This window comes from Littorina saxatilis, linkage group LG16 (assembly GCF_037325665.1).
Source record: "Littorina saxatilis isolate snail1 linkage group LG16, US_GU_Lsax_2.0, whole genome shotgun sequence".
Lineage (NCBI taxonomy): Eukaryota > Metazoa > Mollusca > Gastropoda > Littorinimorpha > Littorinidae > Littorina > Littorina saxatilis.
Window position 1 is genome coordinate 20,618,994 of NC_090260.1, and position 15,204 is coordinate 20,634,197.

The 15,204-nt window shown below is 40.7% G+C and overlaps 1 protein-coding gene across 1 annotated transcript in view; it reads left to right on the top strand.

The window, feature by feature from the left end:
• LOC138951466 (serine/threonine-protein phosphatase 6 regulatory ankyrin repeat subunit B-like) overlaps window positions 1–7,119 on the top strand; it is a 30,144-nt gene extending 23,025 nt beyond the window's left edge. Inside the window, exons 2-3 of the mRNA XM_070323064.1 lie at window positions 924–1,073; window positions 2,143–7,119. Coding sequence (XP_070179165.1) covers window positions 950–1,073; window positions 2,143–6,221 — 4,203 coding nt within the window. The 5' untranslated portion in view covers window positions 924–949 and the 3' untranslated portion in view covers window positions 6,222–7,119. The remainder of the gene's footprint in view (window positions 1–923; window positions 1,074–2,142) is intronic.
• Window positions 7,120–15,204: the final 8,085 nt, after the last annotated feature.

Consider the following 15,204-nt stretch of genomic DNA (forward strand, 5'->3'; position numbering starts at 1 on the left):
CCGGGGGGTCATTCTGGGCTAGCTGATTTTGACAGGAGCTAGCCCAGAATGACCCCCCCCCCTCTCAAACCTTAGATATATGTAGTTATATACATATATGCATACATATTGTTTCTAAAGGTCTTAATGTACTCATTCTTGAAGTTTGCAGGGGGGGTCAAAATTGACTAGGGGGGGTCAAAACTGACTAGCCCAGAATGACCTCCCGGTCAAAATAGGCTAGCCTAGAATGACCGGGAGGTCATTCTGGGCTAGCCCAGAATGACCTCCCGGTCAAACTGGGCTGCTTCAAAATAGACTGCTACACCGGTCCCTATACAAAAAATACACAGGTCTTTGATTGTATGTAAAAAGTGTAACTTTTTCATCACACACACACACACACAATTTCGTTATCTCACCGCATAGTGCACACAAGTAGAAACGATAGTTCTCTCCTGTAAATGGCTTCAGGTTTGTGCCAAACCTTCAGACCTTCCTAACATGACGTCACTGGTTCTTATAAACATTCTGTTTGTTTGATTGTTTCCTTCAGCTTCTGTTTCCAAATTCTACAACCTCAGGTTCAAAGGTATTTGGGCTGATTCATTTTTGTCTCCCACTTTTGAATTACACTTTCCTATCATGAACTGAAACACTTGTTCAGATGCAATGAAATAAAGAACAACACTACAGCCATTAGCGGACATGAAAGTAAATGCCATTTAGGAGATACTATCAAAAGACTGAACATAACTCCAACGACTTTCTTCCATACAAATAAATCACATCATCTTGTGATAGACTGCTTACGCTATTTCTGTCAGACCTAGCAAGGCCTTCCTCCGACTGACTACGTATTAATCGTGTGTCCGGGCATTGAAATTAAGTAGGGGGAAATAAACATCTTTTGGATAATCGTGTTTTGTGTATTTCTCAAACAGATTTCCCCGACGATGTGGTCAACCCCATGTACCTCGCAGGCAGTATGGCAAACTATCAGATTCGTGGACATGACAGGATGTATGGCGACATTGTGGACAATCGCACCAACTACACAATGGATGATGTCACTGGATACAATCAGATTAAAGGTGATTTCTGTGTGTATGTGTATGGTTGATTGATTGCTAGTTGACTTATCAGTAGAATTGGGCGTCGTAGCACTCAGCAGAGTGAAACCAGCCAGCAGAAATAGAACATCGATTTCTTATCTGATGTTTGACTTTTGAAACGTCACATACTTTTAAGGTGTCCTGGCCTCAGCACAAAAGACACATTACAGTCTTAGGTTTGTATAGGATCGAGTTCAAGTAGAAGGAAGGGCTTTGGAGGAAATGTTAAACGCTTGCCTTTTTCTATACTTTTACATGGTAACATGTTTTATTAAGATAGGTATATGAGAAACGGGTTTTATTTCTAAGAAAAATTCAAACTGACATTTTTCTTTTACAATGTTTAGTTTGATTTGTTTACTTCCGGAGTGATCAACTAAGCGTCCCGGTCTGACCGCTGTAGCATTTAGCAGTCACATGAAATCAGTTCTGGTTTGTCAAATGTGCATTCAAATGGTAATAAAGGGCGTTATATCAACGTTCTAAAGATGCTTTAATTGCGTCAACAAAAGTTATCAATAGAATTTGGACTATAGCATCTGCTTTTATTAATTGCTGAAGGCAATTTTTCTTCCAGCAAAAACTTCAGAAGACTTTTCAATTGAGCGGAAAGATGTAAAACAGAACACATAAGGTGATTCTTGCCATTTTCTTCATTGCATGAGGAACAAAACCACGTTGTTATGTATATGATATCTTTCAACTTGTATCACCAAATTGGCCTTTTTTCAAAGAGTATCAATCTGACATTAGAAAAGGGCAACAATGAAAGTGATCTCAATAAAAACCTGTATATTAAGCCACTTATTGATGATGATGACGACGATGATGATGTTATTGATGATGATGATGATGATGATGATGATAATGGTGATGATGAGGATGGTGGTGACAATGGTGATGATGATGATGATGATGATGATGATCATCATCATCAGTATCATCATCATCGTCATCGTCATCGTGATCATCATCATCATCATCTTAAAACACGTGTTCTTCTCAAAGGCGAAAAAATCTTTTGCAAGTTAGGGTTGTTGTTGTTCAGACCAGAGTAAAGTGGAGATCAACCGTGAAGCCAGCTTGTTCACATCTACCCCAGCCTACAGGGACGCCTTGCAGCTACTGGAAGACAGCGGACTGCTCTTCATCACCGGACCTGCCAGCAGCGGTAAGACATTCATCGCCGCTGCCTTACTGCGTCACTACCAGCAGGACAGGACGCCCCTCGTTCTTCACCGCTACGGTGAGTTCAGACAGCACGTGGGAGGGGACCGCAGGCAGGTCATCCTGTTGGAGGACATTTTTGGGGATGAAGAGTTTCTATATAAACGGTATAAGAAATGGTCGCAAGCACTTACAGTTCTGAGAGTGTTCTGCGAGCAGAAAAAATGCATTGCTATCATTACCATTCACGATACTGTCATCACTGAACTGAAAGAAAAATGCAACTTTGAAGAAAAGTTTACAGATTCGCCTGTCTTAGACTTACAAAAATCAGATGCATTGACGGCAACTGAAAAAAGTGATATGCTCGTGAAACACGCCCACAAAGCAGGAAAGACGCTGACAGAATCGACTTTACAGGATATTCTTCTGGTTGACACGAGCAAACATATGTTCCCAAAATGCTGCAGAGACTTCGTTCAAAGTGTTGAAACAAATGTATCGCTGAAGGACATATTCACATATGGAACTTCAGTCATGTCAGCATCATATTTTGAACGGAATGCTCAAGCACTTGTTGACGAATTAATGAACGCGGTTCAGGCTGGTGACGAGGAAAGTCTTCGTGACTTGCTTCACCGCGGAGTCAGCGCCATGTCTAACGACGACAATGGGAACCTTCCCCTGCACCAAGCCAGCAAGTGTGGCAACGTGGAGGTTGCGAGAATCCTTGTGGCTTGGAACGCAGATGTTAATGCGGTAGATTTCCAAATGCACACGGCCCTGCATTATGCCAGTTCTATGGGACATAAGGACGTTGTTTGTTTCTTGCTGAAGAAGGAAGCTGACATCAATGTTGCAGAGAAGGATGGCTGGACTGCAGTTCACCTTGCTGCAAGCAAAGGGCATACTGGCATCCTTGAGTTACTGATCACAAATAATGCAACGCAGTCAAACAATGCAGTCAACGTACCAACACTTACCGGTGACACTCCACTGCATGTTGCGTGCACATCAAGGCAGCTTGGCACTGTCAAGATGCTGCTGCAAAGTGGCGCTGATCCTCATGCTTCTGACCAAGATGGAAAAACACCTCTGCACACTGCCTGTTTTCATGGCTGTATTGATATTGCAGAAGTCTTGATTCAGCATGGAGCTAGCTTAGAAGCAAAAGACAAGCTTGACAAGACGGCACTGTATACAGCTTGTGAAGAGGGGCATGCGGACTTGGTCCAGTTTCTGATCAAGAAAGGCGCAGCTACAGATGTAAAGGCAAAGTTAGATTTACACAGCTTATTTTTAAAGTGCGCAAAAAAGGACCTTGCTGAGCCCATACTATATCAAATATGTAAAGACGATGAGGAGGATGAGCCAGAATATCATACCGTCCTAGAATTGTCATGCATCAAAGGTCATGACAAGGTGGTGTCTGTACTTCTTGATGCTGGTGCTGATGTTGAGGCAGAGACTAAAGACAAACTCCGCCCACTGCACGCTGCATGTTTTATGGGTCATGACAAGGTGGTGTCTGTACTTCTTGATGCTGGTGCTGATGTTGAGGCAGAGGATGAAAACAAACTCCGCCCACTGCACTTTGCATGTAAGATGGGCCATGACAAGGTGGTGTCTGTACTTCTTGATGCTGGTGCTGATGTTGAGGCAGAGGATGAAAACAAAATCCGCCCATTGCACTTGGCATGTAAGATGGGCCATGACAAGGTGGTGTCTGTACTTCTTGATGCTGGTGCTGATGTTGAGGCAGAGGATGAAAACAAATACCACCCACTTCACTGGGCATGTAAGATGGGCCATGACAAGGTGGTGTCTGTACTTCTTGATGCTGGTGTTGATGTTGAGGCAGAGGTTAAAAACAAAGTCCGCCCACTGCACGTTGCATGTGTGAAGGGCCACAACAAGGTGGTGTCTGTACTTCTTGATGCTGGTGCGAATGTTGAGGCAGAGTATAAATACAAAATCCGACCATTGCACTTGGCATGTAAGATGGGCCATGACAAGGTGGTGTCTGTACTTCTTGATGCTGGTGCTGATGTTGAGGCAGAGGCTGTTGACAAACTCCGCCTATTGCACTGGGCATGTGGAATGGGTCATGACAAGGTGGTGCAGCTGCTGATAAGTGCTGGTTGCAGTGTAACAGCAGAAACAGTTAACCTTTCCACACCATTACACTGTGCATGTGAGAGTGGTGACTGTGCGTCAGCCAGGATGTTGCTTGAGCGTGGCGCCCTGCTTGAAGCAAGAAATGGTAAAGGTAACACCCCTCTCAAAATGGCGTGCTTAGGAGGTCACAGGGAACTCACACTCATGTTACTTGACTACGGTGCGGATATTCAAACTACAGACACTCTGGGTAATAGTCCACTCCACAGCGCCTGTCTTAAAGGACACACTGACGTAGCCTTGGTGTTGATCAACAGAGTCCTGAACATAGACCAAACAGACGTAGCTGGGAAAACAGCGTTATACAAAGCATGCTGGCGGGGAAAGGTGGACACTGTCAAGATGTTGCTAGAGAAAGGAGCTGACCCACAGATTGCAAACACACACGGTTTCACACCCTTACATGCTGCATGTTGGATTGGACATACTGACACAGCTCTCATACTGATCAACAGTGGTGTTACCATTGATACAACAGACACAGCTGGGAAAACTGCTCTGCTCAAAGCATGCTGGCATGGAAATGTGGACACTGTCAAGATGTTGTTGGAGAAAGGAGCTGACCCACACATTGCACAGGTGGACGGCAGAATACCTCTCCATGCTGCTTGTTACAATGGACACACTGACATAGCGCTGATGTTGATAAATAGTGGTGTTGATATTAACATAACAGACACAGCTGGGGAAACCCCTCTGCTCAAAGCATGCTTGCAGGGAAAGGTGGACACTGTCAAGATGTTGCTGGAGAAAGGAGCTGACCCACAAATTGCAGACACAGGCGGTTTCACACCCTTACATGCTGCGTGTTGGGATGGACATACTGACACAGCACTGATACTGATCAACAGTGGTGTTGCCATTGATACAACAGACACAGCTGGAGAAACTGCTCTGTACAAAGCATGCTGGCATGGAAAGGTGGACACTGTCAAGATGTTGCTGGAGAAAGGAGCTGACCCACACATTGCAAAGGGGGATGGCACAACACCTCTCCACACTGCTTGTTATAATGGACACACTGATGTAGCGCTGGTGCTGATCAACAAAGATGCTGACATTGATACAACAAACGCAGCTGGGGAAACCGCTCTGTACAAAGCATGCTGGCAGGAAAAGGTGGACACTGTCAAGATGTTGCTGGAGAAAGGAGCTGACCCACACATTACACAGAAGGATGGCACAACACCTCTGCACACTGCTTGTTACAGAGGACACACTGACATAGTCCTCATGTTGATCAGTAAAGGTGTGGACATCGACAAAACAGACACAGAAGGGGAAACAGCCTTGTACGAAGCATGCAGTCAGGGAAAGACAGACATTGTCAAGTTCTTGTTGGAGAAAGGAGCTGACCCACACATTGCAAAGGGAGATGGAAGAACATCTCTCCACACTGCTTGTTACGATGGACACACTGATATATCACTGATACTGATCAACAGTGGTGCTGACATTGATACAAGAGACGAAAATGGAGAAACTGCTCTGTTCAAAGCATGCTGTCAGGAAAATATGGACATTGTCAAGCTGTTGCTGGAGAAAGGTGTTGATAGCAATATCCCATCCAAACAAGGCATGACACCGCTGCACATAGCTTGCAGTGGAAACCACGAGTCTGTAGTCAGACTGCTGTTGGCCTGGGGAGTCAACACCAGAGCTAGAGATAAGAACGGCCAAACAGCATGGGAACTTGCGAGAGAAAATCAATTCCATAATGTAACAGACCTTTTTGAATCGTGGATGGTTAAAAAAAAAGAAACAGATGGAAGAAATGCTTGATTTCTTGAAACCAAACTGCAGTGATGGTGGACAGACTTGAGTAGATGAAAAAAATACTGCAAGTGATGCGTATGCGCTTAACCTAGCTGTAAAAATGAAACTTTTCTTTTGTCTGTTTTATTTCTGCCCAGATGTTAATGTCATCACAGTGCAAAACAAGTCTGGGTAAGGAACACATTGCAGAAAGAATCTTAAGTTTTGACATTTCCTTGAGATTTTTGTGCTCCTGTATTATCTTTGATAATCACAAATGCTACTTCCGTCGTCTTTACGTGGATGATATTGATGTTACCTTTAGCAGTACCTACGATTCTGTACACCAACCAGGGGTCTGGCCTGGCGTTTCAGTAACTTTAAAGAGATACTGTTAATCTGACCACTGGGAAGACTTTCTGGCAAGTGCTTGTACGTATACAAATCTGAGGAGCCGACTATACCTGAATCTAGATGCAAATGGCATGATTTGCTTCAAAACGCACCAAAATTAATTATAAATTAATTGATTAAATCAAAGTGGGTGAATGCATTTCAGGGCGTTGCTTCTTATTGGAAGTAACCAAACCAAACCAAGCACTCACTTAGAGTGCTTTTGTGAATTCTACGACAATTAGTTTAAGGGTTTAAAACACTTGCTTCTGTTTTAATTCAACGGTATTTGAGCAATTGAGCCACTTGAATCAGATGCAAAAAATAAACACCGATGGCAACACAGTGAATGATTATTTTTGATACACATGGTTTCAGAAGTTATATCCATCATATCACGTGCCCACGTGTGGGTCTGCTATTGCGCGGGTCCGCTATTGCGCGGGTCTGCTATTGCGCGGGTCCGCTATTGCGCGACCTAAGAAACGGAATAGTTGCCAATGTGACGGGGCCTACCGTGCAATCCCCAGACTCCCCCTTCCCCAGGAATGTACAACAGCCGGGTCTGCACGCGGCGCGCAGCCAGCAAAAACCCAGACTTCAGACTGAGATTTGATTTACGAACTGTGTAAAATCTACACAACACTAACCCTTGTAAACTTAATCAGCTATCAGGGATACATAAAGTAGCACAATCGAGTACTTAAACAAGCCAGTCTGTTGCCAGTAATGACAAAATTTCGAGTTTAAATGTGGTGACAGTGTTCATTTCATGACACTCAACCATAGGCCTATGCATACACTTTGTAATTACTCCATTGATACGCAACTTTTTCAAGTAACAACTGAGCACATGCACATGTGAATGGAAGTCTCGAAAATTAGAATATTCAATACAAAGTGCGCCAAAAACACATAAGTTTCAAAGCATAGTCTGGAGACACCCACCATTCATGTGCCAACCACGCGCTGGGTGCAGCTGACCACGCCGTTCCGTGGGGGTGTTACTGATTTCTTGGAGAATCCACTGTCTGTTGTACTTGCACTTTCTCATTGGAGAGTAAGGTATTGAAGAACAATAACAATTAAGTAGAAGTGCAATGCCGAGGCACTGCATCCCCCCGCGAAGGACAATTTTTCTCTCTCTCTCTCTCTCTGTCTCTCTTTCTCTTTCTCTCTCTGTCTCTCTCTCTTTCTCTCTCTCTCTCTCTCTCTCTCTCTCTCTCTCTCTCTCTCTCTCTCTCTCTCTCTCTCTCTCTCTCTCTCTCTCTCTCTCTCTCTCTCTCTCTCTCTCTCTCTCTCTCTCTCTCTCTCTCTTACAGAAAAAAAACAAGTCGTGTAAGGCGAAATTACTACATTTAGTCAAGCTGTGGAACTCACGGAATGAAACTGAACGCACTGCATTTTTTCACAATGACCGTTGTCCGCTGCTCTTGCAAAAGACAGTAAAATTAACGAGCCTGTTTAGCGCGGTAGTGGTTTGCTGTATAGCACGCTTTTCTGTACCTCTCTTCGTTTAAACTTTCTGAGCGTGATTTTAATCCAAACATATCATTATCTATATGTTTTTGGAATCATGAACCGACAAAATGACATTGTTTTATTAATAGCAAGCTTTGTGTTGGTTGGTTTATTGTTTAAGCTAAATTTAAGGTTTTATTTTGTTTGTTTAAGAATTAAGTTTTTTATGTGATATGTTTTTTATTTTATTTTCATAATGAGTTAGAGAACAGGTGTTCTTGGTTTCTTTTGTGCAGGTCTTTGGAAAATGCGAAAAGTGACTAGCATTTACTCATGCATTATTTTTGTTATTCCAACCTACTTTTTTAATGTAATATGTTTTTTTCTTTTTTTTTCATAATGAGTTAGAGAACAGGTGTTCTTGGTTTCTTTTGTGCAGGTCTTTGGAAAATGCGAAAAGTGACTAGCATTTACTCATGCATTATTTTTGTTATTCCAACCTACTTTAGTTAGGGTTTTTTTTCTTTGAGAAGACGAAAGATGATTTCAGGATGCCAGTGACTGTTCTGGGTTTATTTTTAAGATTGGAATAAATGCAATGTCAACATTTTGTTTGTCAGTTTATTTGTTGGTATTATATTATGACCACCTGAGATTTATAAGGTAGTATTTCTGAGCTCGATGCTTTGAATGTTGGGATTGCAAAAGTAATTTTGTGGAATAAGACACGGTTCTTTTCCCCTTTCTGTGACACCTCTTTATTTTCTTTTGTTGTTTAATAATATACATGAAACCGACTTGGAACACGTTTGAATGATTGTCAGCACAATATTCTCTGGGCTGCGTCTCTTGGCTTTGGGTATTTCTGTTACACTGTGAGAGATTGGTTGAATGACAACATTTTAACTCTTACCAGTTCGGGGGTTTTAGGGCATATTTTACAGTGCTGTTGGTGCCTACTTGCCGAGTGGCTATCTGGGGTCATATTCTAAATGAAATATAGAAAGTTATATATCAAATGAAAGGAAAATGAATAAGCTTTTCATATTTGCAAAGAGAATTGTGCTATCTTTAAAGGTAAAAATTTTATGGGGGTGACAACATGATTTTTGTTGAAATTTGTACGCCCATTTTTTGGAACACGTGACAAACACAAAGAAGACATTTTTTTGTGTTCAGTTTATTTTAGATATGCTGCTAACTAGTCTGTTTGGGCATTCATTTTACATAACATAGCAAAGTTTTATAGAGTTTTGCTGATAAACAAAAAAGTTATTGTCACCTGAATACCCCCACCCAAATTTCAAAGTTGGACGTTTCATGCCCCCCCCCCCCCCCAAAAAAAATATTCTGTTTACGGTATCCTTACTGACCCTATTTTTTCGCACGATCCTAGACTTTTGTTTGGCATTTGGTAAAAAAAATTTAAAAAAATTAAAAAAAATTTGGAAAAAAAAATTTGAAAAAAAAAAAATTTGAAAAAAAATATGTGAAAAAAAAAAAAAAAAGGGGCTTTGTTTTTTGGTAGAATAACTTAAAAATATGTTTTGGGGAAATAAAAAAAAATAAAAAAAAAGGTCCGACCTACCGACCCTATTTTTTTGGCCTATGTTACCGTTAACAGACTATTTATTTTGTGTGCCTAATAATGCATTTCTATAACTAACTTATAACAAAAACCCAGCTTGTTTCAACTCAACTCAACTCAACTCAAATTTATTAATCCATATGGAAATTATGTTGTAACAATACTCATTTCCAATCAAAAGAATAAGAATGCATACTAAACACAGTCTCACTAACGCAAACAGTCATCCGTCAAGTCAAGTCTGCCAACTCACAACTCACTCACACAACAACAGCAACAGCAATACAAATTAACAAAAACCATAATTCCAATAACAAAAAGACGTCCAAGAGTCCACCTCCACATCCACGCACACACAAGGTATACAAAGCACCACATGTCGACTAGAACACCGCACATTTGGGCTACGGTAATACAGTTACTAAAAATACATACATTACAGATAACCCAGCAACAGAGTACAGTAATAATTATGACAGAGAAACATGATAGAGGCCTCTAACATGTGATTGGTTGAAAGCATGGATAGCTCTGGGAACAAAAGAATTGCGGAAACGTGACGTTCTAGCAACCATAGCCCTCAGTCTACCACTCCTGTCAATGCGTCGAGAGTCAAATTCAGGTTTCAGTGGGTGTGTCTCGTCAGCCAAAATTGAGGTCAGTCGGTCAGTCAGTCGTCTCTGGCAAACTGATTCAATGGTCTCTTGCTTCCTGCCTACAACAGATCCAGCCTTCTTGACTAGCTTTTCTAGCCTGTCACTATCCTGTTTACTAAGGTTACCCCCCCCCCCCCCCAGCACACACATGCATATGTCAACACGCTACCAACAGTGGACAGATAGAACATTTGCAGGATGTTTCAGTCATAAAGTGTGTCTTAAATATGAGTTTATCCACTGCACTGTCCGACCCATCCAATGTAAAAAAAAAAAAAAAAAAAAATTATAATTAGATAATTGGTCAGTGGAAAACTACAAGGGGGGGGGGGGGGGCATCGTAAGCTTGCTTACGATGGGCAAGGGAGCGAACTGGTAAGAGATCGCGCAATAACGGACCCGCGCAATAGCGGACCCGCGCAATAGCAGACCCGCGCAATATCAGACCCACGCAATAGCAGACCCGCGCAATAGCGGACCCGCGCAATAGCAGACCCGCGCAATAGCGGACCCACGCAATAGACTACCATAAAGAGTTCAAACATAGTTGTTGTTTTTGTACGTTTGCTATTTTTTCTGCATGATGATAGTAATATAATCGATATATTTATTCTGTGTATTTTGACAAACCCAATTTTAATGAGAAATGTAGACATGTTCTCTCTGATCTCTTCTTGTAAAAAGTAGCATTCCATGTGCTTACAATGACAATGTACAGCTGTAGTTATACGTGTGTTAACAATAGTGTATGCTCATGTCATTTTTCTGTGTTTATTTTGTTGTTTGCTTTTAATGTGCCTTACTTAATGGATAAAGCTAAAGTATAGATTCCTGCACAGCCATAAATCAACCATGTATATACTTATTGTTACAGATCCATTAGATCTAACAGGCACATTTGTGACCAAAGACATGTGTCTTTATTTTGCTAGCTGTCTACACTATTTTTGCATTGTTGATATTGTTTGTTCTTGGTAGCTTACATCTTGATGATTAGTTTAGGACCTTATTTAATATTTGTGGGTGTCAAATGTGTTTAATATGAATGACAGATACCTACTTTGGTGTGTCGATGATCGTGTTGATGTCCTTTCCCTCTGACATACATTAACTGTACAAGCTGACAGAGAGGGATTTATTTGCTTAATTAAGTTGGCAGACTGACATAGCTGTCCAACATGAAATCAGTTCAGAAAACACACACACACAAAGCAGCCAGATTGTTATCAGGAGAGTCTGTGTAATGTGTAGTGCTAGGAGAGTCTGTGTAATGCGTAGTGCTAGGCCGTCCATAAACAATCAGTTCAGAGAAAACACACACAAAGCCGCCAGATTATTATCAGGAGACTCTGTGTAATGTGTAGTGCTAGTGCTAGGAGAGTCTGTGTAATGCGTAGTGCTAGGCCGTCCATAAACAATCAGTTCAGAGAAAACACACACAAAGCAGCCAGATTGTTATCAGGAGAGTCTGTGTAATGTGTAGTGCTAGTGCTAGGAGAGTCTGTGTAATGCGTAGTGCTAGGCCGTCCATAAACAATCAGTTCAGAGAAAACACACACAAAGCAGCCAGATTGTTATCAGGAGAGTCTGTGTAATGTGTAGTGCTAGGAGAGTCTGTGTAATGCGTAGTGCTAGGCCGTCCATAAACAATCAGTTCAGAGAAAACACACACAAAGCCGCCAGACTGAAATCAGGAGACTCTGTGCAATGTGTAGTGCCAGGCCGTTCATAAACAAAACAGCTTGACGTTCAGGTGTTCTCCAATATTATTTCCACACTACGCGAAGGTTTATTGATTTTCAAACAAGCTTCCGGCCTGGTTGACCCTCTTCATTTTTCAAGTTCATGATTCGTCGACTACATGTCAACAAAACAAAAAATTACTATAAACTTGGATGTTATTGAAGGTAGAGAATCAAAACGATACACATAATTCTAGGATTTGATGACCTTGAGATATGACACAATTATTGTTGACCTTTGGCAAATGGTCATGGTGGGGTTAAAGTTTGGGTAGACAATTAGGACAAACCTTTTTTCTTCAAATTGTTTGGGAGGTATAGCTTTTAACCTTGATGCATGTCCAGGATTTGATGACTTCCCCATATGAGACAAGGGCGGTTGATCCTTGTTCAATTTCAAAGGCATAGCGGGGTAATGTGTTGGTGACAAGAATTATTATTATTGTGATCATTTTTATGCGCCTAATCTAGATATAGCCCTAGGCGCTTACATATTAATTTCTGCCGTTTGAAATGGAATTTTTTACAGACAGACAGACAAACAGACATTTTTTACACACAATATATAACGCATTCACATCGGCCAGTAAAGCTCAGTAGCCTATTAGGCGAGCATTCACCTTTCACGGCCTTTATTCCAAGTCAAACGGGTATTTGGTGGACATTTTTATCTATGCCTATACAATTTTGCCAGGAAAGACCCTTTTGTCAATCGTGGGATCTTTAACGTGCACACCCCAATGTAGTGTACCCGAAGGGACCTCGGTTTTTCGTCTCATCATTTTGTTTGATGTTTTTGAGGTAGAGCTTTTGTATTTCACACACTTCCCTTTATTTCCACACATTAGGCAAGCTTGGTTGACTAGTTGAATTCCAAGGTCACAGCGGGGTCAGAAAATGAATTGTTTTCGGAAAGTTATAATTGTCTCTCATTTTGTTGTTGTATTTTTAACTTGAGGTTTGAAACTTCACACACTTACGAGGATTGGTGACTGCCATTAGGTCTAGTAGACATGAATCAAGTCTAGCTGATCCGGGTCAGATTTGAAGAGAAGCAGTTAATTTGGTTTTTTTTATTCATTTTTCATGTGATGAAGGTGAGTCATACTGTAAGGAAGATGCCTTTCACAATTGTTCCTTTGCTACTTTTGTTAATGGAGTAAATTATTCTAGTGATGAAACTACACGTATACATTCACTGTAAATAAATGATAGTATGTATGCTGTTTTATGTGTTTTTTTCGCCAAGCTTTTCATGCTCAATGCCAGTTGTTTTGTTGCGTGATAAGAAATAATGAAATGCCTTTGTCGGGTGTATTTTTTATTGCTCCATTATTTCAATATGGACACAATTCTGTGTACCTTTTTTTTAATTGTTTTTTTTATTGATGAAACTTGGTTTGTGCGAAACCAAGAGCTACTCTATCTTGGTAGTTCTTTGATTGATACATTGATGTTCGTCCATTTGAAATTTCAAGCTCATCGTCCCAGATTGATACCAGATCAAATCGACTAGTGGGTCGCCATTGTGATGAATATGAAGATAATGAAAAATATTCACATTTTCTGTTTTTGTTGTTGTTGTATTCTTCGATTTTATGTAAAATAGCTTTATATTCGCTAACAGTAACGTTACTTTTGAAAAACAAAATCTTCTGTAAAAAGTGCATGAACCTGTATTTGTTTATATTTTGTATAATCATGTGATTTTTGTGTGTGAGAACAGTGTGTTCAGCGGATAAGATGTCAATTGGTGTAACAATTAATGTTTCATGTGTATATTTTGATGTTTGCCTATTGTACATTACGGATGCGTGTATGCTTAAAATTACATTTTTATTTTGTTATTTGCCATATTTATAATGACTCAAAGCATACCTATATGTTAATAAATAATATGCTCTCTTGATGTTTGTTCCACCTCCCAATGCTAATGTGTTGATGTTTAATGAGAAATGTGTTGATGTTTGATGAGAAATGTGTTGATGTTTGATGAGAAATGTGTTGATGTTTGATGAAAAATGTGTTGATGTTTGATGAGAAATGTGTTGATGCATTGTGTGTACCCATTTAATGTTGTTCATTGTATTAATAATAATATAGAAGCCGCTTCTCGTTTCACCTCTTATTCTGATTTTAACATTACCATGACGTAATTTAATTGCAATTCACATTTCGCGCGAATTTGATTTATGCATAAGCACTTTTAACGTTATCATCAAGGATGCATACCTCATCAAACTAACTGTAGAATAGCCCGTGTAAGAAAACAAAACAAAAAAGATGATGACAAGAAATGAAAATCTTCTCTGTTCTGTCATTTCTTGGGACCAGAACATGTGTTGTTGCTTGCAGTGTACATTTGTATTGTTACTTCTTTAATTAAATATACGTCTCCTGTCAATAGTGTTTATCTTGTGTTGTTTGTCATCTGGACATCACGTGTACATTCATAATGTTTGTCGTTCTTATTTTGCTCGTTCTTTACTCTCGCTTTTCCAGCCTTTCTCTTGTTAGGTGTGGCCGTGGGAAATGTGATGATTAGTTGTTGACTTGTTTTTGGTCACTGCTCAAATATCTGAAACTATAGATAATTATATGCAGTATCACTATCAATGAAGAGTTGTAGCTTTGTTACTTGTTGTTGCTGTTGTTGAGGAAAGTATTGTCCTGACTAAATATCTGAACTATGTTGACAATGATATGTTGGAAGGATAATTTGTTCTGCATCTTTGTTTTATGTTCCAAATGTGTTTGTCACTATTTGCTGATATGCTAACCGGCACGGTTGGCCTAGTGGTAAGGCGCCCGCCCCGTGATCGGGAGGTCGTGGGTTGGAACCCCGGCCGGGTCATACATAAGACTTTAAAATTGGCAATCTAGTGGCTGCTCCGCCTGGCGTCTGGCATTATGGGGTAAGTGCTAGGACTGATTGGTCCGGTGTCAGAATAATGTGACTGGGTGAGACATGAAGCCTGTGCTGCGACTTCTGTCTTGTGTGTGGCGCACGTTATATGTCAAAGCAGCACCGCCCTGATATGGCCCTTCGTGGTCGGCTGGGCGTTAAGCAAACAAACAAACAAACAAAAGCTGATATGCTAACTGCTGATGACAAAATCATCAGCAGTATTCATATTTATGTCAAACTGTTGCCCTATGTTTTTGATAGA